This window comes from Coturnix japonica, chromosome 20 (assembly GCF_001577835.2).
Source record: "Coturnix japonica isolate 7356 chromosome 20, Coturnix japonica 2.1, whole genome shotgun sequence".
NCBI lineage: Eukaryota > Metazoa > Chordata > Aves > Galliformes > Phasianidae > Coturnix > Coturnix japonica.
The window spans coordinates 8,871,581-8,895,156 of NC_029535.1; the positions used below are offsets into that span (position 1 = coordinate 8,871,581).

General features: G+C 50.4%; 2 protein-coding genes across 8 annotated transcripts in view; one reads left to right on the plus strand and one right to left on the minus strand.

Moving 5' to 3' along the window:
• NOL4L (nucleolar protein 4 like) overlaps positions 1 to 6,663 on the plus strand; it is a 48,962-nt gene extending 42,299 nt beyond the window's left edge. For all 6 annotated transcript variants that reach the window (XM_015881883.2, XM_015881882.2, XM_015881884.2 and 3 more), the window contains 6 exons: positions 16 to 287; positions 501 to 686; positions 761 to 952; positions 1,079 to 1,201; positions 1,317 to 1,518; positions 2,641 to 6,663. In XM_015881883.2, coding sequence (XP_015737369.1) covers positions 16 to 287; positions 501 to 686; positions 761 to 952; positions 1,079 to 1,201; positions 1,317 to 1,518; positions 2,641 to 2,840 — 1,175 coding nt within the window. In that variant the 3' untranslated portion in view covers positions 2,841 to 6,663. The remainder of the gene's footprint in view (positions 1 to 15; positions 288 to 500; positions 687 to 760; positions 953 to 1,078; positions 1,202 to 1,316; positions 1,519 to 2,640) is intronic.
• Positions 6,664 to 7,778: 1,115 nt separating this feature from the next.
• Positions 7,779 to 23,106, minus strand: ASXL1 (ASXL transcriptional regulator 1). Of its 2 annotated transcripts, XM_015881881.2 has the most exons (12): positions 22,746 to 23,104; positions 19,660 to 19,742; positions 17,595 to 17,703; positions 16,413 to 16,533; positions 16,240 to 16,337; positions 15,843 to 15,936; positions 15,415 to 15,567; positions 14,843 to 15,006; positions 14,643 to 14,739; positions 14,088 to 14,193; positions 13,061 to 13,676; positions 7,779 to 12,333 (listed from the first exon to the last, which is right to left on the minus strand). In XM_015881881.2, the coding sequence occupies exons 1-12, from the start codon at positions 22,803 to 22,805 to the stop codon at positions 9,415 to 9,417; spliced, it is 4,620 nt and encodes a 1,539-aa protein (XP_015737367.1). In that variant the 5' UTR covers positions 22,806 to 23,104; the 3' UTR covers positions 7,779 to 9,414. The 2 variants fall into 2 exon arrangements, with proteins under 2 accessions (XP_015737367.1, XP_015737366.1); XM_015881880.2 differs by having other exon boundaries at positions 16,240 to 16,533; positions 22,746 to 23,106.
• Positions 23,107 to 23,576: the final 470 nt, after the last annotated feature.

The following is a 23,576-nucleotide window of genomic DNA, read 5'->3' on the forward strand; positions in this document are numbered from 1 at the left end:
CATCCCTCCTTGCAGATGACTCCTCGTCAGAGAGCTGCAGCGGGAATGGCTCCTCCACCCTGAACCCCTCCACCTCCAGCAGCACGCAGGGCGACAGCGCCTTCCCCGAAATGAATGGGAATGGCACCGCAGCCCCCATGGACTTCACTGCCTCAACCGATGACCAGCCCATCAACCTCTGTGACAAGCTCACGCCTGCCCACGTCACCCCTTCCTACCAGTCGGACAGCTGCAGCACCGACGGGCTGCGCAGCAGGGTGAAGTACGCGGTGAAGACCACAGCAGAGGTAGGGGGCTGGGGGAACAGCACATGGGGAGTGAAGGAACAGGGATGTGCACAATGCTGGGGTTGGCATGGCCATGAATCCCTCTGCCTGGGCTGTGGTGGGAGGATGGGACATCAGGAGTGGGGATGGCAGCAGTGAGCCAAAGGGAAAGGTGTGAGCTACTGCTGGGGGAGGATTGGGGCTGCCTGCTAAAACACTGTTGTCCCCCTGCAGTCCCCACCATACAGCTCTGGCAGCTATGACTCCATCAAGACCGAGGTCAGTGGCTGCCCTGAGGACCTGACAGTTGGTAGAGCCCCCACGGCTGATGAGGATGATGATGACCATGATGACCACGAGGACAATGATAAGATAAATGACTCGGAAGGGATGGACCCGGAGCGGCTAAAGGCCTTCAATGTAAGGACAGCCTATGGGGCAGCGAGTTTCCCCTCCTGTGGGTTCGGTGTTCCCACCTCTTGTCTCCTCTGCAGATGTTTGTGCGCCTTTTCGTGGACGAGAACCTGGATCGGATGGTTCCCATCTCCAAGCAGCCCAAAGAGAAGATCCAGGCCATCATCGAGTCCTGCAGCCGGCAGTTCCCCGAGTTCCAGGAGCGAGCTCGCAAACGCATCCGCACGTACCTCAAGTCCTGCCGCCGTATGAAGAAGAATGGCATGGAGATGGTGAGTGGCTGTGCTGTGCTGTGAGCGTGGCTGTGCCGTGCCCTGTTGTGCCGTGCCCTGTTGTGCTGTGCCATGCCATGCCATAGCAGTGGGCCCTGAGCACTGCTCTCCCTTGTGTCCTTGCAGACCAGGCCTACGCCACCGCACCTCACCTCAGCCATGGCTGAGAACATCCTGGCCGCTGCCTGCGAGAGCGAGACGCGGAAAGCAGCCAAGAGGATGCGGCTGGAGATCTACCAGACCTCACAGGTACCGTGCCTGAGGCTGGAGTGTGTGGGGCAGCACTGTGAGCAGTGAGGATGTGGTCTCTTGCTGCTGGAGGCCATCAGCCTTTCTGCAGCCAACCACTGTGCTTCTTTTGTAGGACGAACCGATCGCCCTGGACAAGCAGCACTCCAGAGACTCCACAGCCATCACCCACTCCTCCTATTCACTGCCAGCTTCGTCCTACTCTCAAGACCCCGTCTACATCAATGGAAGCCTCAACTACAGCTACCGTGGCTATGGGTCCCTGGGAGGCAGCCTGCAGCCGCCTGCACCACTCCAGACAGGGAACCACAGTAATGGTGAGCAGCCCTGGCAGTACCCGGCCCTGGCAATAGGGTGAGGCAGAGGCTGGACCCAAGGGAGCCTCACTACTATAGAGCCTCTCCGAAATGCCCCTGAGCCACCAATGGAGCTCTCTGCCCCTCCGTCCAGCTTGCTTCGTTAACAAGCAGTTAATTGTTGAACTGAACTTGGAAGGACAGTCTAAGTGGAAATGGTGGAGGGAAGGAGTGTCACTTAGAAAAAAAGGGAATCTGTACCAGCCATTCATTAATGATTAACAGAGTGGTGCCTATCGCTGCTCTGATCTCATTGCTGGTATGAGCCGTCCCTTCCCCAGCCTTCATTGCCTGCTTTCAGGGACAGGGACAGGGATGGGGACAGTTCAGTCTGGGGGCACAGCTCTGGCTGCAGCTCAAGAACGTGGCTGCGTGGTAACAGGATGGATGCCGCAAGGCGAGGGAGCTTTTGGGGGCACGTGAGGCCTCAAGCAAGTCAGCAGCATGGAGCAGTGTGAGCTGGAGCAGGGCACACAGGGAGGCAGTGTAGTGCTGGCTGCTGCTGGAAGAGAACAGAATGGGCAAAGCAGCCCCTTGGCTCTGCCCCCGTGGCCACTCCTTCCAAGCCCGCTGCCTTTGCCCACCCCATCTTCCTGCCCCTGCCCTCCCTGACGGAGCGCGGATTTGAAGGGATGTGATTTCCGGAGTCCTGAGAGATGCCTGTCTGGGATTAACTCTTATCATCCCTTCCTAATGCTTCTTAACCCTGAATAAAGATCCCACTCTGGCCTCCAGCTGCTGAGACCTAATCCTTGTGGCTGCAGCTCCTGGTCCCCCCCAGCCCAGCCCTGGCCCTGCCATCCTTCTCTTACCAGGCGTGGGCACTGAGTGCAGTTTCCACTACACGAGACAGCAAACAGCTGCAGGGAGAGCCCTGGTGTGAGCAAACAGGCCCTGCTTGCAGCAGACGTCAGCCTATTTGCTTCTTTCTAAAGGATCTTTAAACCTCTGCTTCCCAATTTTATTTCCTTCTCCCAGGCACTCACCCAGCCCCGTGTAGGGGCGCAGCAGCTCACACTTGTGGGGCAGACCCAAAGCTTTGTAGGACTGCCTCTCAATGACAGGCTCTCCTTTCCCTCGCAGGTCCGACTGACCTCAGCATGAAGGGGGGGGCCTCCAGCACGGCCCAGTCCAACAGCACCAGCAGGGGGATGCAGGCTGCCCAGCTCAGCCCCACAGAGATCAACGCTGTGAGGCAGCTGGTGGCAGGGTACCGGGAATCAGCCGCCTTTTTATTGCGTTCTGCAGATGAACTGGAAAACCTCATTTTACAGCAGAACTGACTCCTCGTGGCTGCGGCGCTCCTCTGTCAGGAAGACAATTTACACCTGCTAGCAATTGGCTCCCAGCGGTGTCCCGCTCAGGACCGCCACCGTCCTCCCGTGAAGCGGCGGCTCCGCATAGTTGTAGAAGGTGGAACCCAACAGAGCTGTTTTCTTTTACACTCCGAGCACCTGGGACTTAAGGCACGAGGCCACGTTCCTGACCTGTACCAGAAGCCAAACATGCAGCTTGGGAGGACGCAGGACCTCGAGGGCAGAAGGGAGCCTGGGGAGGTTTGGGGCTGCAGATGTATTTAGGATGACCTTGATGGACCCAAATGTTAGAATCCCGTCCCCAGATAATTTCCAAGTCTTAGGTGAGCCGAATCACATATTTATTGAGAAATGGACCCTCTTCTCCCCTTAGTAATTTATTTTTCTGAAAATGGATTCTTTTGAGTTTGTACAGATTGCTGGTTTTGTGTCTGTCTGATCAGAAGGAATTTGTTCCTGTGAGATAACACATTCCATATCACGACACTACTAATTCCCAGGCAGCTCCGCCTGTTTCTCTGGGCAGCCCTCATCCCGCAGGGCACGTGTTTGCCACCACCCAGCCCCACCAGCAGCAGCAGTGGGGCTCCACGTCCTGTAGAGACTTGGACGCCCAGCAGACCTCGTGCTAGAAGGACGTCTCGCACTTGCTAAGTCACGGCAGATAAGAAGGAAGGAAACACCTGAGAAACACTGTCTTGCGTTCACCATCCGCATTCTACCTCACACTCCATTGTGGGCTTTTTCCAGGACCCCCCTGCCCCCCCAGCTCTGTGACTGTCAGCACAGTGGATGTGGATGGTGCCCAGGAGCTGCTTGGTGCTGCCCCACAGCTCAGTGACAGCAGCCCTGGGGCAGCAGCACAGCGCCTTTCCATCAGGTGCGCTGTGCATTCAGCAGCAGCCCCCATCTCATCCCACCCCACCCCGTCCCACCCCATCCCATCCCTGCCCTCAGTCCTGGAACAAGCCCACAATTCCCATAGTGTGGAATTGACGCAGTCCGGTCGCCGCTCTGCCCCCTCCCCAACGATGCACTTCGTTTGCTCAGTGCAATACCTACAACCAGTGCTGCTAAACCAGGGATGCGCTCGGTGCCGCGGTGCCACTCCTCCCCAGTGCTGGCATGGCCCTCCCCGAGGGCAGGAATCGGCACAGCAGACCAATCTGATAGTACAGAACCACCACGTCCCGCGGGCATTAAGCTGAGGTAGGCGCTCTCTTTGGAGCCATCTGTTTCATTTTGCCCTTTTCTGGCTGCTCTGAGCCTGAGGCCAAAGGCTGCTGCCCATGCTCATGCTGCAGGAGCCCCCAGCACCACGGGTTGTGGCATAGCAGGGCTGGGCAGCACAATGCAGCCTTCTGAACCAACCAAACGCCCAAACACTGGAAGAAAAACAACCCCCAGCCCTTAGTTTCAGTGCAGGAAAAGCCACTGGTGTGAGGAGGGGCTCGCCTGGCCCAGCACAGAAGGGACAAACCCTCACATTGACTGCGCTGTTCCCCACACCGACACTTTGGGTAACATTCACTCAAAGGGGACTCAGTCCCTTTGGGGCGGATGGAGCCCACACAGCTCTGTGCTGTCAGGGCGGCTCCGGGGCAGAGTGGGCCCCATCCCCAACCCCGGCTCACGCTCCCCCTGCGCGCCCCCTCCCTTCACATCCTCCCATCCTTGGAATTTCTGTAAATATTTATTTTTGTGTGAATACCACCAAGTAACAAAACCTTTTATGAAAGATGGAACCCGCGGCCATCGGTGAAGGTCTGATGGTTAAAGAAGGAGAGGCAGAGACAATCGCTGTCCCAGAATACTCTCTTTCCAACGTGCTCCCACGCTCCTGCCCCTGCTCTGCCGCAGCATCCGCTGTGCTGCAGGAGGCTGCTCAGGGGCTCAGCAACACCCCCACATCCATCACTATGGGTCCTATTTGTGCAGTCGGAGCTGTGTCCTGCAGGCCGCCCTTGACTTTGTCTTAGTGTGGATTTGAAGTTTCGTAGCTCTTTTCTAAGCTGCTGCAGAATGCAGCGGAGGCCCCACGGTTGCATAGGAAGGACACCGAGCAGCCCAACCTTGCCCTAACTCAGCCCATAACTCAGGGCTGCCCGGCACAGCCCTGCTGCCAGCCACGTCTGTGACAAGCGACGAAACAAACGGGATTGACTACAGATTTCTGTCAGGGATTTACGGTGGTTTTCTTTGGGTTTTTAACTCACTTTGTTACTTCTTTCTTCTTCTTTTTCCCATGAGCCACAGACTTCAGTCCCTTTGGCACAAGCTCCGTGCAGGTCCCACAGCTCCGTGTAGGTCCCACAGCCGCATTGCTGGCACTGGGCCGTGCGCTGTTTAACACAAACTCATTGCTGATCGAGTAAACAGATCTCTGTCGTTTCTCCCTTTTGGGGTCACTCCTGGCCGCCCGGAGGGGCTGTTCCCATGCAGGGTCTCTCCACGGCAGCACTGCGGGGTGGTGGCACTCAGACCTCCCGACCCGCGGTCGGCTCACTACCAGTCCACGACAAATGCTGCTTTGAACTCAGAGGGTTTCATATACTTTTGCTTTGTAATTTTTTTGTAAGACTTTTTACAAGGTAGCGTAATGCTTCACCGGAACCCCGACTCCGATCCGTCCATGGTCTGATTTTTATATGATTTAGTGGTGCTTTAGGAACATTCGTTCGGTTGTTTCGGAGCTGGTCCGGCTCGGGTTTGTTTGGTTGGTTACTTTCTTTTTTTGTTTTGTTTCCGCCTGTATCTACCTAAGACCAATGTGAACCTTTGTATTTTTGCTCCTGATTTTGGACTCAGTGAAAGTGTACTGTTTACATGTACAGAACTCCCACCCCAACCCACCCCCAAACCCCGTGTGTTCTGCGCGACCGCTGTTGGGGAGGAACTGCCCTGTGCCCGCTCGTCTGCTTGACCAAGCCACGGTCACACCTCACCCCCACCTCCCCACCCGGGGGATGGCCCCCAACACCCCACCAGCTGCTGGAGGCTTTTCCAGCAGGCAAAGATTGGCTCTGATCTGAGATGGGAATTGATGTGAAGCTGCGGCTGAGCGGAGCTCCAAAGTGGGCAGAATGGCGGCGCTGATTGCTTTGCTGTTCCCTCCCGGCACAAGGGTGAAACTGCCCCCCAAAGCACGAGGAGAGCCGGCAGATTGGAGAGCAGCCGTGGGGCAGAGCTGGAGCTGAGCTCCCCGCAGTGCTCAGCGCCCAGGAAGTGGGATGGGGTGAGATGGCAGCACTGCCCAGGGCTGGGGGGGAGGGAGGGAGGGGAAATGGAGAAGGCATTCGGCACTTAATCCAGCTCTTAAGGCGACACTTTATTGCTCAATCGATGGGTTCGTTTCAAAATGACGTTTCTGCAGATAGGCACCTATGCAACTTCACGTGGCTCTTAAGCAGATGAGCACTTCCTCCTCGACGAGCTCGATAAGAGTTCTTTGTGTTATATACTGTGGATTTTTCCAGTAAATGTGGCTTAATATTTTAATTCTTAGAACGTGTGTCTGTTATGTATGTGATGCAACTCAATTCTGTTCTGTTTGTGGAATGATTAGCACAGGCCCACTCCCCGTTCCCCTCACTTAACGAAGACCAATGAGCTGTTAATCGAGCTGTTATCTCCATGGTATTACTGCTAAATGCACTGATTTCATACGTATGTGGAATCCTCTTTTTTTTTTTTTTTCTATTTTTCTTTTTCTTTTATTTTTATTTTTTCCTTTGGAATCTGTATATCATATATAAGACTGAATTTGCTCAATAAACACTGTATAACAGAAGGGCTTTTCCGCTCCGCTCTCAGCCCCAGGGGGTTCAACCCCAAACAGCCTCAAATTGGGGTCATTGGAAAGGAGAGAAAAGGACCAAACCTACAGCAGAGCTGTGATGGAGGTTGTGCTGCCTATTGGGAATGGAGCACAGGGAGCAGCACAGCCCTCAGCTCCTCTGCTGGCTGAATTGGGTTGGTGGTATCTGGGGGGGCTGGGTTGGGTTTTTTGGTGAGACTAAGGAGTTCCCATCAGAGCCTGGGGGAAGCGCTGCCCCTCCTGCACAGCACTGATCTTGGAGGTCCCTTCCAACCTTGTGATTCTGATTCACGGCCTCACACAGTGACCGCAGTTCACACACACACAGAGCTGAGGTTGCACGGCACAAACACACACACACACAAGGCCCAGCCTGGTGTTCCCATATCGCAGCCCAGACCTCAATCATTTAACAGCATTAGAGCTCACCTAAGCAACAACCGCACTTGGTTATTACAAAGACTTTGTAATAATTGGAGCAATATTTGCAGACCCTCAGCAGGCAGGAGAGCATCAGCTCAGCATTAACAGCGTGGCGGCACCAAGAGCAGAGCGCAGCACTGCTGTCACTGCACAGTTCCCTCCCTGCAGCCCCAACCCCAGACCATGAGCTCACCACCAGCAGCACCTCCATGCACTGAGGCCAAGCCTGACACACAGAACACCACCTTCTGCTTTATTCCTTTCCAAAGCGTTTCCTGCCTGGAGAAAAAGAGAGCACACAGCAATGAATGCATGGGTAGCAAATTAAAACACAGCACGGTGCAGCTGGAAATGCTTCAGACCCAGGCATGGAGCTGCTCTGTGCAGGGATGGCTCCAGTGGGGCTCAGCAGTGGCAGCACCACGCTGAGCTTTGCAGCATTGCTTCCCTGGGGTGGCTGCAGTGCTGTCGGTTACCTGCAGCTGTACAAGGAAAACCAAGGGATGCAGCTGAGCCAACAACAAAGCAGCGCCCCTTTCAGATCACCCGAGTCGAGCTGGGGGACATTCCCACTTCAAAAAAGAGGAAAGAATAAAAGCAATATTGCCATAGGGATCACAGGGCGGGGGGGATTTCAGGAAAGGAGCATTGCAACCACAGACAGACACGGCTTTTATCGAGTGTTTATTGTTCCAACACGAGGGACGTACACCAGGCGGCCCCGAGCAGCAGAGCCCACCGCGCTGCTCTCTTTGGTTCGCGCTCCTCCGCTCCCACCCCGGGCGGTCGCCCCCCACCTCACGAGGCTCAAAGGTGGGTGAAGGACGACCCGGCTGCAGAGACCAAACCTGGGGCAGCCCTCAAGGGTTGCACCTCCATTAGAAAGAAAAAAGAAAACCCAACCAAAAGTGCACAGTCGAGGGAGGTAGGAGAGAGCTAGAAAAGGTACAAGCAGAAAAAAAAAAGGAATAATAATAATAATAATAAAAACACCCCTATTCCTTCTACCGTCTCCATAAGGAACGTCTGAGTTCTGCCCACGCTGAAGCAATTGACGTTCAGTAGTTGCTGTGGAGGAAAAGGAGCCGTTCTGCTGTTGGCCAACAGAGATGTGAGGACATCCAGGCCTTTATGCACCACTGGGAGACACAGCGACTGCAACAGGGCCCAGGAGTGAGCACAGAGCCCTGGGCACGGCGGGCAGAGCCTCACCCTGGGCAAGACAGAACACAGCGGCTCTGACTACAGATGCAGATTAACAACTAACACCACTTTAATGCAATACTGCTGGAGAGCCCGAAAAATCCAAGGAAAAAAAAGAACCCTTTCTGTACTATGTACATTACATCCATTTACAGAGTTGGCCAGTACTGTGTACAACATATAAATACATGATCAAACAGATGCATAGAGGATACTTACAGGAGCCAAATAATTCACTTTATACATCCAAGAATGAAAATATATATATTAAAAAAAAAATAATAATAATAATGAAAAAACACTGCTTTAAATGTTAAGATGATGGTCACATAGATGCACAGCTAGACACTTGCAAGTGGTCAGATGCTGTCATGTTAAGGTCCTCACCGCAGGGCTGCAATGCCACAAACTGAGCCTTCTCGGAGCCTTCCTGCACTGATATGTGCCATGAGGAGGCTGCAGCAGCTTCAGCCAGAGTTCAGCCATGCAGCCCCACAGCCACGCACAGCCCTGCAGGGCAGGAGCCATTCCTTTGGCACGTGCTGCCTATTTCTCTTCTCGTGGCTCCATGTGTGGAGTGCTTTGCTGCTCACCACGTCCAACCGCAGCACTGGAGACCATGCGGGGCCCTGCCTGCACTGCCGTGCTCAGCACACAACCCAACCATGGAGGTGGCAGAAGGAGAGAGTGGAAGACTGTAGGGGCTTACCTAGAGCAGCCCTGAAATAGAACACACCCTGTTCCAGTTCCTTTGGATGCATTGATCTCCTTTCCGGAGGGTCCACGGATGTCACAGCAAACTGCCTCTCAGCATCAGGCGTCAGCTTCAGCGCACATCCCAGGGCACAGCCAGCACGTCCACCATAGCACAAAGCAGAAGGATGGCTCCAGTGGGGCACGGCCCACAGAAATCAGGGTGTCGCGGTGAGCAAGGAAGGGTTTCGCACTGTAGATTTCGTTGAGTCAACTCTCCTCACCGAAACAAAGTATAACAGCGTTCCTACTATAAACGGGATAGTACTCTGTGTACAGGTTTAGGATCAGTCGTTATCAAAAGACGCACACTGAATATACAACCTGTCCCATGGCCATAATTTATTATCTCACCACAAGGCACAATACACAAAGCTTAGAGGGTCCTATACAGTCGTCGTGACAGAACGCCCCGCAGCCTTTACACATGATCATGGCCTTAAGGCTGCACGAACACTTGAAGGATATTTCTTCAACGCTGCTGCTATCAGCAAACATCTGCACAGAAAGGGACGCATTATGGTTTGCAGCAAAGTTTGCTTTGTGGGTTAGCTGCATCATGCTTCCAGCAAGGCTTCTGGGAAAAGCTGGAGCGCTGGATGAATAATTAAAGCTGGTGGAATTGAGCTGCAGCTTAGAAAGCTTCCCATAAAACGCTTGTTTGATATTCAACTGAGAGGGTATGGAAGAAGGCTCCAAAGGGTGATTGTGTCTTTTTCCTGCTTCCCTTGAAAGCTTCAGGAACGGCAAGTCCATCACCAGAGGAACACCCTGTGAATGCTCCCTCGGCTCCGTGGGGTTTGGTGCTGCATCCTTCTGGCTCTCCCCACTGTTCTTGGTTGGGCCGCCACATGCCAACACGTTCTCATTTTTAATTCCTCCCAGGGTGTTCATGTGCTGCTTTGAAGTCCACTCTTCCCTTGCAGCCGGCATTCCTTCTGCAGGCGCACAGCTTTTGGTCAGAGGAATCTGTTTGCTCGGGGCCAAGGCTCCCATGGCTGAAACCTGATCCGAAGCCTTTGAGTGATGTAGCCTAACACTGGGGTTGCAAGGAAAACCAGAACCAAAGAGCTTTTTGCCTTGAACTCCAACATAATTCTGATTGACCGACGTATTCCCCATCTGATTTGGGCCGAGAGAATCTGCATTTGGAGATAAAAACGGAGGCTCCGGAGTCGGGTTCAGCTTCTCAGGACTTTGATTTGTGCTGATATTTGTTAATGGGTGATGCTGTGGCACCCGATGGACTTTAGATGATTCTTTTTGCTCTTCAAAGCCACAGGAAGAAAACGTTCTTTCCCGAGGGCTCGTGTCTTCAGGCTCCTGAGAGGCACTTGCCACATTTGCCAGTTGGTCTTGGCAGCTTAAGGTTAAGCCAATTTTGGAATGTTTTTCTGGAACAGGCTGATTCTCCACATCCTCCGCTCCGGGCAACGCTGCTCCTGACCCACACGTCTTCTCCTGGGGATCTACAGAAGGTCTCACTGGGTGGAAGTCGTCACCCCTGGTTATGGCATTCGTCTTTATCTGCACATCTGGGGAAGATTGTTTAACAAAGTAGCAACTGCTATCTCTCTCCATTGACACAGAGAGGCTTTCTGACTGCTTGTCTGGAGGCAGCTGTGCACCTTCCACCTTGATGCTGGTGTGAGATTCCGGGAGAACCTCTTCCAGCAGACGGTTCCCCTTAAGCAGCTGCTTCACCAAAGGGCTGCTGGCATCAGAGGATACGTGCTGAGCAGAACCCGATGGCCTCTCAGGCTCTGGGGGCAATGGTGCATGCAGTCCCCACCTCTGAGGCAGAGGTGCAGTGCTCACTGTGTCCACTGAAGGGAAGTCCACAACACAGGGCAGATTACCTGCTTCCAGAGATGATTTTGAACTGATTTTATCACATTCCTCGGTGCTGCTGTGACAGAAGGAGCCCTTCCTAGCTACCTCCCCACAGCTGAGGTTTCTGTAACATATCTCCATCTCCGCATTCTCATCAGCCATGTCAGCTTCAAAATCTGAAGCGGTATCTGTTGATTCACTGTGTGTACTCCGTACTTCATCATCTCCACCTGCCTTCAACTCTTGAGTCTTTCTCAATGGCTGGCACTCGTCTTCTGATTCTGTTCTGAGGCATCTCTCCCTCAGTTTTTCAGAGGTTTCTATCCTATTCTGAGAAATAAAGCCATCACATAAAGAGGATTTCAACAGAGATTCTGCACTCTGTTCCTCATTGCTTGCTTTGCCGTCAGTCTCTCTCCCTGTCTGCATGTGTGTGAAGTCACACAGTGCAGGCACTCCTTCCTCTGCTCCAGCAGTCACTGTTTTGGAGTCACCACTATAATTTTTCATGCTTTGTTCCACAAATGTTGTTTCAGAGCCATTAAATCTGAATCTCGATATCACCTTCGGCTCACGGCATTCTTTACCACTTGACGGCAACTCCGGCACAAGAGCTGGATGACTGGTGGAATTTTCCTTTACGTCAGCAGGATAACCCGACTGCACAGTGGGAATACCGACACCTCTGAGTTCTGACACAACCCTGCCTTCTGCAGGGCCAATCTCAGCTCCCTGCGCCTGAGGACAAGACAGACCAACTGCTGGAGGAACCACGTGCATCATCGTTGTGCTCTGCCCCTCCTGTGAGGCAGCACATGACGAGGCTTCAGTCCTTGCACTGCAGAAAAGCTGCTCGGGGCTCTCCTCTGGCCTCTCCAAAGCCATGCTGTCCAATGCTGATGCAGTCGGAGCATCACAGCACTGCCCTCCAGGTGTGCCATGGCCTGGCTGAGCTTCCCCTGAGCCAGTGCCTGCGGCGCATTCCAGAACGCTGCTCTCCTCACTCTTTGAAGAAAAGGAGTCTTGTTTCGAGGAGGCGAAGGAATTTGTGCTGGCTGCCCCAGCGGCTGCCTCAGAGCCGGCCTGCTCCCCATTCAGACAGAGAGACGAGAGTAGTTGTGCTCGCTGTAGATCTGATGAGCGCTTTCGTCGAGTTCTCTTTGATCTTCTACGCCTGCGATGGCTGCTGGGTTCTCCTCCTCCCCCCTCAGTGTTTCTGCCTCCGCCGGGGCCTCCCCCACCACCAATGGCGGCTGCAGCAGCTTCTCGCTGGGCTCGGGCCTGCAGAGCACGGGCCTTAATGTCTGCGAGAGTTCTGGCCCCGCTCCTGCCCCGGGCGGAGGGCTCCGTGTTGGGGATGATCCTGTGGCATATCTGGTAAGCTGGCTGACCTTTAACCACCCAGGGTGGTTTAATACGTGAAAGTTGAATCTGAAAGAAAAAGAGAAACACTCAGTTCTAACGCACGGACCTTTTTTCAGACAGCAAAATGCATTTTCTTAACATCTTCTTATGGCAATATTTCATTAAGGAGTTAAAATTCCAACTTAAACCCAAATTTTGGCAGAGCAGTGGCAGGGCTCCCTTAACCTCTGCTTATGCACTCTGTCATGCGGGACGTAAAGCTCACTCACTATTAACACTGCTTTACCAGAGCCAGCAGACAAACACGAAATGGGTGCTTTGCCTTCAGACCTTCACAAATCAAAATGGTCTCCTTTACATCAGGGTGACTGCTCTGAAGCTAGCAAGATGGATGCCTCCAGTTGAAACAGCACAGGGTCTGAAGGAACACTTTTCTGCCCCCAAAGGAAAGGAACGGGGAAATGACACAGGATAAAGAGTAAGACTTGAAGGTCTCTTTCGCAACGAGTCAGCTGGTTACAGGAAAAATGATTTCTGCATCCACAGAAATTATAATTAACACAGTAAGTCAAGGTTACGCTGCACTGCTGCACAGAGACCTTGGGATGATTTTCCATCCTTTGCCCTTCTAAACAAGATAGTAAACTGGGGCAATCAGAGGTACTCAGCTGGCTCTGCCAATGAAAACCTTCCACTTCTGCTAACATGACAACACTTGACATTTTAATAATGTTTTGATGCTACTAAGCGTGAGAGCCCTGAGATACCAAGCAGCTATAATTCTCTTTCCTACCCGGATGGGTGGGACTTTTGGCTCCTCTTTAGTAGGCTGTGGCTTTTCTGAGTGAACACTTTCAATTGTGTTACGAAAGGACTGACGATCTTCAAGCCGGGGCTTCTTCTCGGGGAAGGAGGCAGAGGCAGCCTCCTCAAAGCATTTCCTCTTCTGGTCCTTTGGTTCTCGAGCAGAGCTCTCCTGGGACAAGCAGGGAATTCTGTTTGCAGTTGCCAACGACAGATCTTCCGATTTACTGTGCAATTTGGAAGTCTCTGGAGAGAGATGCAATTCTGAACTCTCTGGCTTCAGTACTGCAGCAGAAGCACTTGTCAGGTCATCTTTCTTCAGGTCCACCTCAGGCTTTGTGTCTTTGTGAAGAGAGGAATCCGGTCCCACAGAAGCAGCCTCTTTGGAAGCCTCTTTTTGCTCAGAATCACGCAATTTGTACAGGCTCCTCCTGGCCCTGCACCGCAGGTCGGCCCGGGATCGCTTCTTGAAGTGCCCATCCCTCTGCCGCGTGGAAGGACCGCGTGGCAGCCTTGTTTCTCCTTTAACAGACAGTGCTGTCCTGTTCTCAGCGTCTTCTTGCACCAAATTCTGCTCCTGGGACTCCTCCTGGGTCAAGCCCAACCTATAAGGCAAACGCAGAAACCAGAGAAAATCTAAAGCCCATCCCAGTTTAAGCATTTCATCTATTATTCATAGCGGTACCGTCACCACTATACATAGTAACATACAGATTACAAAGCGGAGACTCATCAAAACCTCATTAAGTCAGCCTGCAATGAGATAATCTGTGTATCTGCTATCCCACGTTACCGTCACAGGGAGCAAGGGAAACAGGAAAAACATAAAGATCTGTGATGGAAAACAAATAATATTAACTTGTCTTCAGACAACAAAACAGGTGGGCAATAAAATTCTGCTCTGACCAAACCAATTCCCCTGAAGAAACCACCTTCTCACATATCCACAAGCAGAACCACACACTGCCACCTGCCTAAGCATTAATAAAAAGGACAGACAAGGCAGAATTCCTTACTTTTGTCCATAGTAGTCCTCAAAGAATTTCTCCTTCCACTGCTCCACCCTCTTCTCCTTTTCCATCTCCTGCCGAATTCGAACTTGCATTTCATGTGTGAATTCACCTACAGGGATTGAAGATGCTGAAATCCAGTTCCAAACAAAACTTATTTTGCAAAAGCAATCTCTATTAACAGTACAGAAGTTATACATAAGGATAGATGCCTTCCACTCTACTATGGATCCACATATGCTGCCTGCAACCACTTAAATGCAACAGTCACAAAGCCTCAAGTAAAACTGGAAACTAAACACTGTGCTTTACCAGTTGTAGGTCACCACTCAAGGAAAGGTAAGTCTATCACTGCTTTACACCTCCACTACTTCGTTCTGAATATCCCTTGGATAGGAAAATGAAATCTATGATTTTAAAGGAAGATGAAGATAAGCTAGGGGCAAGACAGCCCCATACACTGCCAAGTCGGACAACATTCCCACTCACTAAGTGGGACAGAAGAAAGCCCATGAAACAAGTACCTTTTCTGCAACCACCTGAGAAAGCAAAGCGACTCACCGTCAGCCAGGCGCTCCCTCCAGCTCTGAGCAGCATGGGTGAAAAACTCATTATTCAGAGCGCTGCCACTGAGACGCATCAGCCCATCAGCCCCAACCTGAGGGTACAAAAAACAGGACAAAGAAAACAGTGTTTCAGCTGTTCTGCCAGAAAGAGCCAGTAAGGTGAACAGAAAACAGCCATGTGCTGCACCTTCATACCTGTCTATCAACTTCTGGAAGGAGGTAAAGAAGCTGCTGCTGGAAGTGCGATGGGAGTGCGTTAAAGGTTCTGGAGTTTATCAGAGCTCGCAAGTTTGTATTAACAAGAATGGAACCAGGTGTTTCAAAGTCAATATCCTCACCCCTGTTTCGTTTCATTTGCCCTGTAGTTTAAGGGAGGCAAATAAGATGAACATTATTGTATAAAATTGTTATCAGCATTATGGGCAAAGAAGACACCACAACAGACCACACTGTAAACTACTGCAGCAAAAGGAGTAAAGACTGTAGCATTCAAGCATGAAGAACAGCTTCCTCGATCATGCCAATTAATACTAAGCATGCAATTGGAATTGTGACATGAGGTCACAATGCTGTCACATACAGACACAGTTCTCAGTGCTGTTCTCCATGGCAGGAAACTCTTGAACAACTGGTTCATTAAGTTTGGAGAGGAAGATCCAGACCAAGAGCCTTCTAAAGAAATGGTTTTCTTTGCTCAGAAATACAGAGACATCAACACTGCTGGCTTTTATGGCCAATTTTCTCCTGACTGTAATAGAAGCACTTACCAGCTGTGGGCTTCCGGATACCTCTCAGCAGCTGTGGAGGATCCCTATTTATCTCTGTTCGGCTGCGCAAGGTGGCACTGCACAGAGCCAAAGAGCTGCTGCTGCTGCTGGATGTGCTGCTGCTCTCCCCATCAGCATGCCTTCCTGCAAAGCCTAAAAGCAATGGGATTTTACAAAAATAGGCAAAGAACAGGGGAAGACCAACTTGCAGAGGAGCTTTAGCCCATAAGAATTATCTGCTAATACAACAGTTCAACTCTTACAGGTTATTGGTTGATTGAGACAAATGTACCCCCAATAGCACAACTCAGTCACATGTACTGTCAGCAAATGTTAAAGAAGTCCTCAGGCAAACTTTCTATTGGGGACCACTGATTAAAAGCTATCCATATATTTATAAGAATCATCAAGACAACAGCAGAGCTCACCAGATGCAGACTCCATGTGTGCCCCATTTACTTTCAGTGGCGTTAAGACAACACGTGGCAGCATTACACCTGTCTTTCTCTTTTGTTTGGTTGTCTGTGGGCCAGAAAGAAAATAAACACAAAACAAAGGCACAAAGACACAATGGTAAGGCAAAATAATCTTCCAAGCAACGTATTTCCCAGGTAAAGAACCACCTAGCTTCTAGGTAAACCTTCAAGTGTCGGTCATCAACTGCATTTACGAACAGCAGAGAATTGAAAACTTCCAAACTGAATGATTCCTAGGAACTCCTCACCTAAGGAGACACAGCCCCACCACTCTCCCTGAGGTATCTGTGCACACCTGGTCCCTGTCACACTAACCCACAGTAACCTGGAAAGCTGCCCTTTCTCCTACCTGCGAGGCTGTTCTGTTGCTCTCCCTGGCAGTAGATGGACCCTTGCTCTGAGATTCGGTGGAACAGGAGGCGTTAGAGGAGGTTTCATCAAGAGACACTGAAACAGACGTGCCCTCAGTCAGACATAGAAGTAGATACTTGTAGCTCAAGATGAATGTTATTAGACACTTACCATCATTATCACCACTCACAGTGCTTGTTTCGTTGGACTCACAGCTTTCTGCATCTGCTGTATCCTCCAGTTCATCCCCTTCTGGCACAGACAGGTTCCGAGACCACTGCAGGGCATCCTTCTAAATGGACAAACAAAACTCAGGTGGCTGCAGTCCTCCTCCCAGTCCCCACCGTTTAAACCAAGGGAGCTGTTGGTTTCACAGATACACGTTTTATTTTAATCTCCTCCCTGTTTTAACTCTTTTGATGCAGAAGGATATTCCTAAGAATGTTTAGGCTCCTACTGGAGCAGAAGTCATGTGAACCACTAGCACACTTTAAAGATATTTCCAAGATGAATAACTCAGATATATCTGAAGTACATATTAGTGACTTTATACCATTCCTGGGAATCAAGCAAGCAGTTTCTAAGGAAGAGAAATATCTCAATCTTCATATCTCATCCTTACCAGTTAAAGAACAGGCATCACTCAAGAAGCCAGCTACTAGGATAGCAAGCCTGGGAGATGCATTTACTAACTGTGCAACCAAAACCATCTCAATTCCTTCTGTTTTCCTCCCCCAAAGTGTGACAATTTAACCAAATTTTCTGATGGTGGTAAAAGAGTTGCAAATGGAGTAATAGACAAGATATCAGTTGTCTATAAAGCTGATCTTTAACAGGGAATCCAACAGTACAAAATAACACCAACGAAAAGCCTGAGGCATTTTCAACACTGAAGATTACTGGGATAAAAGGCTAAAATAAAACATTTCAGAGAGAACTCTGAATGAGAATATATTTTGCTATCAAGATTTTACTTGTAGCTACAAGCTCTCAGACCAACATGATTTGCTGGTTGGCCACGTTCCTTTGTGGCTCTTGATGAGTGAAACAGGACTATTTTGGTTATCAACACCTGAGTTGAAAACAGAAAACTGGAGTAAGGATTTATCTTGCTTGTGTAATTCATTAAATAATAGGTGGGGTTGAAAGGAATGTACCACATATGGATGAATATAGCAGAAAGGTACAAAAGCTACGATGAAATAATGAATTCCAGACACACTTTCACATGATGATCTCACACGCAGCACACTCAGCTCCTATGATGCTCAGCGACAGTTTAACACTCAGCTATGCATAACAAGCAGAACTCACAGCTCGGCATTCAACCAAGAGCAAAGACTCAATATTTACCTTCAGTGTGAACAGGCTGATCCGTCCGGGCAGTTTGTAGAAGAGCCCATCGCCCCCCCTGGAATTGGAATGGAGCATGGCGTTGAGGCAGGCCAGGGGAGAGGTGCCACTGAAAAACAGGAGGGCACAAAAGGGACTCGGTCATTTCCAGAAACGGCCTTATCAAGAAAACAGCCCAAAATGAAAGACCTGTTTAAATCAGCATCAGTTGCTGACGGAGGGAAACAAAGATGAGACTCATTATCTTTATGGGACAGGCACTTCAGTAAGAATAGTATTACTGTTTCCCATTCTGACCTGTACGTTTGCCTCAACACATCACAGCAAAGCAATCTGCAGAGAACAGGAAACGTTAGGCTCATTTTGAAGTTACTCTTGGTCATTTTTAGTTATTTCTTTCATCACACGTTTCCTCCCTTACTCCGCTTGTAATTGTCAGACTTGGATTGATTCTACTAAAAACCAGATTTAGTCAGCAGCAGCAAAACGAAAACAGAAACAGCAAAAATGGTGCACATACGTAGTTCTGGAATGTCTCCCCTGACAGAACTCTGTACTGGCAGAGCTGGATGTAAAAGGTCTGATGAACCCACTTGACAAGCCCTTTGCAATGCCCCAGTTTTGCCATTCATGACCAAAGCAACCATCCTACGCACACAGCAATGGAACTTCCATGCCGTGTAACCTCATGTTTTCCAGTAAGTCACACAGGGGCACGCAGAAAGCTACCTGAAAGAGACATTAAAGCAGCCCTGTTTTCACCGTTATTAAAAGCAAAACTGAAAACTGGATGGAGACAAAAAGATATCAAAGAAAGTCATCCTCATACTGAAAACTGAGCTCAGAATCATTGCTATTTCCACTCTCAGTGCATTTGGGTTTTGGGCGTTGATTCACAAGCCTCAGCAGCAGACGAAAATCACCCTCAATCATTTTTAGATACCATGAAAAAAACCTCCCAGCCTTCTGGCCTGTCAGACAGTGCTTTCCATTTGGTACTCAGCAGAACATTTCAAGTAAGCCAGCCAGCCACATTTCTTGAAATGGCAAAAAAAAACAACCCACCAAAACAAAAAAAAAAAAAACAACAGAAAAAACAGATTCTTTTTTATTTTTTTTTTCCCCAAAAGGAGGGAAAAACAAATAGAACTTTTCCAGGAGGAAGATCTTGGCTCTTGCTGGGTGCTGACATCCCAGCTTAGCCCAGAGCCCATAGGGCCGCTAAGGAATGGGTCCTTCCAACAGGTTGGGGTCACCCCCAGACCACGACAGCACAGCCTCAGTATTGATTCAAAGGGAAAACCCCCTCCTGAGTCGCTAAGCCTTTTCCTTCAGGAAATGCATTTTCAGGAAGGGCTTCTATTCATGTAGCAGGAAAGCCTGCTGCATATTTAGCTAGACAGGATCACTGCCTGTGTCCTGTGAACAATTACACTGGGAAGAAAACAGGCTTTTCTTACAGCAGAGAGTTAACAAGGGGAAGGAAAAGCAGACACCCCAAAGGAAATCCACTGACAGCCAGATGAGCGATGAAGAGGACATATCATCTGTACAATGTCAAGAGCCACGACTACATAAACAGTGCTTTCACAGAGCTCAAAAGCACTAGAAGTGCCAGCAGAGCACTGTAAGATACAGCGATACCCTTCTGAGTCTTCTAAAATGTCCTAAAATGTAACGTCTGCTCTAGAAGTGAAGCATCAGAGGAGACAGAACTGAAAATATTACCAAACTAAGCCCAGTAGTAGAAGGCACCAGGAGCTACTTATGAGATAAGTATGCAGGTAAACAGTAAATCAGTGCAGTCTGATCAGCAACAGGCACTCATTCTGTAATAGATGGATGAAGGGAACTCTGTAGGTTACCAAAAAAATCCAAGGAAAAAAAAAAAACCACAGTATTATAAATAATTGTATTGTCAACTGAAATCACCATGCTGGAAAGGGAAAAAAGGAAGCAGGAAAGCAGGCTGGGGATGAGGCAGAGTCACACAGAACGGCTCAGGCCTTCTATGCAGCCTGCTCCATGAACATGCCGGGTTTTACATGAGATCATCAATACTAACCTCATTTCCTTCAGTCCTTCAGCCTCTATGACCTGCAGAATCTGCTTTGGAGTCATGGGAGCATCTGAGTAGTTTTCCAGCACCTGAAAAGACAGAAACCCCAGGTGTCATCACAAGCTTGTATCTATGTTCACAGAACTGCTCAATACGCCAGAGTTCAGAGCCAGAAATACACCTCTTAGAGCTTTATTTATCTACAGAGGTGCTAAAAATTTCAGGTACTTCAACATCATAGTAAGCAGAACAAAAGCCTTGACTCCACCACATGAAAAGCCAGGGGGAGCTTCACTAGACTCCAACATGCAATATCAATTTGCTACCAAACAGCCTTTAAAACTGTACAGCATAGTAGTTAGAGACCTTTAGTGATGTAAAATGTTCTCCCAACCATATGCCTTTCTACCTCCCAATAAGGAATCCAGCATTTTTCTGGCAATAAAAATATTACTGGGCAACTGTGTCATTCCTTCCTTGGCTTATAGCGTTCAGTTCATCTATCAAGGGGAGCGCGGTGGGTAAGTGTTGAGAAGGGGAGAGTTCAGGATAAGATAACAACAGTGGTAAAGGACATGGAAAAAATGATGGGTAGGTGCTAAAAAAAGGTGTAAGCCTTGTGCCTTCGAAGGAAAATGAGTCAAGTCAGACACTAAAAAGGCAATAAAATAGATAACAGCTTGTCCTTCTATATATCATATGAAGAACAGAACTGCAGCTTACACATGAAGAATTAGGCTGACGGGTATATCTGTTTTTAAGGGCTGTGGGAATTACTGCTCCACAGTACCTGGAAGAACCTCGAGGACTCAGAAAGAAGACTGGGTGTCCCTGCAGATACAGCCTGCCTGCATCTCCACCCCATCCCTGGGTCAGAAACCCAACCCTGAGCTCTTGGGCTCTGAGCTTCAGCTGTGTTTTCTGATTAAGGATTTACTTATAGCCACCCTATATGAAACCTTCAGGTGTTTGAAGATGACAAGACCAGGTGTCAGTAAGCTGCTGGGGAGCACCCACATACCCTGAGATAACATGCAATGAAAACATGGAGTTTAAGGAAATGATCAAAGAAAGCAATAGGCCAAACTCAGTGCAGCTCCATCACACCTCCCTCACTGACCACAAAGAATCTGTAGGTCACCATCTCTGTGCCTTCCTCACACCCCAATGGGACAAGCATTGATAAGGGGACACTGCAGCCACGTGAGAGCCACAGAATGGAACATTCCTGCCTTGGAAAACAAGGGAATCCTTCACAGCTGACAAAGTCTCTCTCAAGTGTCAGACACAGCCTAAAACTGAACAGAAACGAGCACTTACATAAAAGAACCTGCACTCTTGGGAATGATTTCCACTCAATAGCTACGTACCACTGAAGGGGAGTGAGCTCACACACCTCCAGCCAGCAGCATCACCCCCTACCTGCCTCATTGGAGGGGATTCCAACAGGATCTCCACCAACCCCAGCTATTCCCTGCCCATAGGAGGTGCCTTCCTCCATCATCTGTAACACAGAGCTGAGGTTCCTACGTTGCCAGTGATGGAGGCTGAACCATAAGCAGTGTGGGCACACAGCTCTGACAGTGCCCATCAAATAGTGCCAGGGCTCCAGACTCATCTCTAAGGATTTGTTTATAAGGATATGCACAACATTAGCCCTGTAGGAGCAGCAACACTAAAAAGCACTTTTACCTGTGATTCTTGGAAACATGGAGAGGAATATGAAATCCAGCAGCGCACGTCAGAAAGGAAAATTAAAAGCATTTTGACAGGGAGCATTTGGAAGCCTAGTGTTAAATAAAGATCTATTTTGAGTGGATTTACAATCAGTCCTGCAAGCTGGGAGTGCAGCTATGCAACTGCAGGTGTGTCTAAGTGGATAATCTAGCAGGAGATGGTTCTATTTCTGGTCCTTCAATGGCTCCGTGATGCTGCTGAGGACCTGACATCTCTGTGCCAATACCCGAGGTGCTGGCCCAGGGGACACAAGAGAAGCCATGTCTGGGAGGGGATCTTCATGGCTTCACAGGGGTGAAGATCACAGAATTATCAAGGTTGGAAAAGACCTAGAAGATAATCTAGTCCAACCATCACCAATACTTCCCAGCTAAATTATATCCCTCAAGATATGCATCAGGAAACAGCTGCTCAGCCACCCATTGAGCGCAGTGCTCGGGGCAGTCCAAGACACTGAGTTTTTCACCCATCGGAGCTCAGGACATCAGATCTAGGGGGATTTGATGCCACATGGCCCAGTGCTGCCTGCAGCCCAGGCTCAATGCTGCCCCATGGCCTCACAGAACCAAGACCTCATAGAGACACAGTGCAGCTCCATGGTGCCCAACTTCTGCCCATCTCCAGTTTTTCAAGCCAAAGTCACAAAGGCCAAATCACACAGAATCACAGAGTGACCCAGGTTGGAAGGGACCTCAAGGATCATGTAGTTCCAACCCCCTGCCTGGCAGGGCCACCAAACATACACCTTTACTAGATCAGGTTGCCCAGGAGACCCCATAGATCCCCATAGAGACCCCATAGACCCCATAGACCCCATAGAGACCCCATAGACCCCATAGAGACCCATAGAGACCCCATAGAGACCCATAGAGACCCATAGAGACCCCATAGACCCCATAGAGACCCCATAGATCAGGTTGCCCATGGCCCCGTCCAACCTGGCCTTGAACACCTCCAAGGACGGGGCATCCACAACCTCCCTGTGCAGCCTGTTCCAGGCCCTAACCACTCTCCTAATGAAGAACTTCCCCCTAACATCCAACCTAAATCTTCCCTCTTTTAACTTCAAACCATTTCTCCCGTGTCCTGCTGTGGGAAAACAAAAACCCGATCATTTTTCACACCCAAAGAGACGTGAGCTGCAGCCCCCCGAGCTCACAGCAAACGATTCCACACGCGTTCCCGAACACAACCCTCCCGTTTGATGGGGTTGATGTGGGGCTGAGGCCCGACCCGCAGCTCCGCCATGTCCGCACACAAGGCCCCCCCACCCCACACACACACACACACACACACAGGCCCCTCCGCCCCCCGTTGTCCCGCCGTTCCCCCCCCGGTTCGGTTCGGTTCCTCACCAGCCTGGCGGCCTCGGCCCACGTGCGCTCCTTCTTCCTGCGCTGCTTCATCTCCCTCATCCTCGTCCCGCTGTGAGGGCGGCGGGCGGCTGTAGGAGCGATAGAGGCGGCTGTGGGAGCGGGGAGGGAGGAGGAGGAGGAGGGAACGAGCGGGAGGGCGAAGGAGTGAGAGAGAGAGAGAGAGAGAGAGAAAGAGGGGATGGGCGGGGAGAGCGGCGGGGGCGGCTACGGGAGATACGGGAGGAGACGGAGCGGGCCCGACATAACAACGGGGTCAAAGGGCCCGGAGCGGGGAGAGGCGACGGCGGCCGCGGTGGGACACACAGAGAGAGGAGAGACGGGAGGAGTTTGAAGGAAAACAACGCGCGGGGGGTGACGGGAGATGTAGGACGAGGGGATGAGGAGACAAGGCCCCGCCCACACTGGGGGACTACAGATCCCAGAGGGCACCGCGCGCTGCTGGGTATTGTGGGGCGGGAGGGGAAGGAAGGAGGAGGAGGGGGAGGGTAGTGAGGCCGTAAAGAGGATGGAGATTAATGGGGGCACGTTACATGATCCGAATTAACACGGATAGAAATACCGGGATGGGATTCCTCAGTGCAGCCTTACAATACCTGAAGGGAACTTACTGCCAGGAGGGGAGGAAACTCTTGGAAAGGGCTGACAATAGCAGGACACGGGGAAATGGTTTGAAGTTAAAAGAGGGAAGATTTAGGTTGGATGTTAGGGGGAAGTTCTTCACTAGGAGAGTGGTCAGGCCCTGGAACAGGCTGCACAGGGAGGTTGTGGATGCCCCGAACTTGGAGGTGTTCAAGGCCAGGTTGGACGGGG

Coding starts and splice junctions, on each gene's coding strand:
- ASXL1 (XM_015881880.2), bottom strand. CDS start 22,805: ATGAGGGAGATGAAGCAGCGCAGGAAGAAGGAGCGCACGTGGGCCGAG. Junction 15,937..16,239: donor GCAACAGAACAGCCTCGCAG/GTAGGAGAAAGG, acceptor TCTGGCCCACAG/ACAACCAAACAAAAGAGAAA. Junction 15,007..15,414: donor TATCCGGAAGCCCACAGCTG/GTAAGTGCTTCT, acceptor CTTAAACTACAG/GGCAAATGAAACGAAACAGG.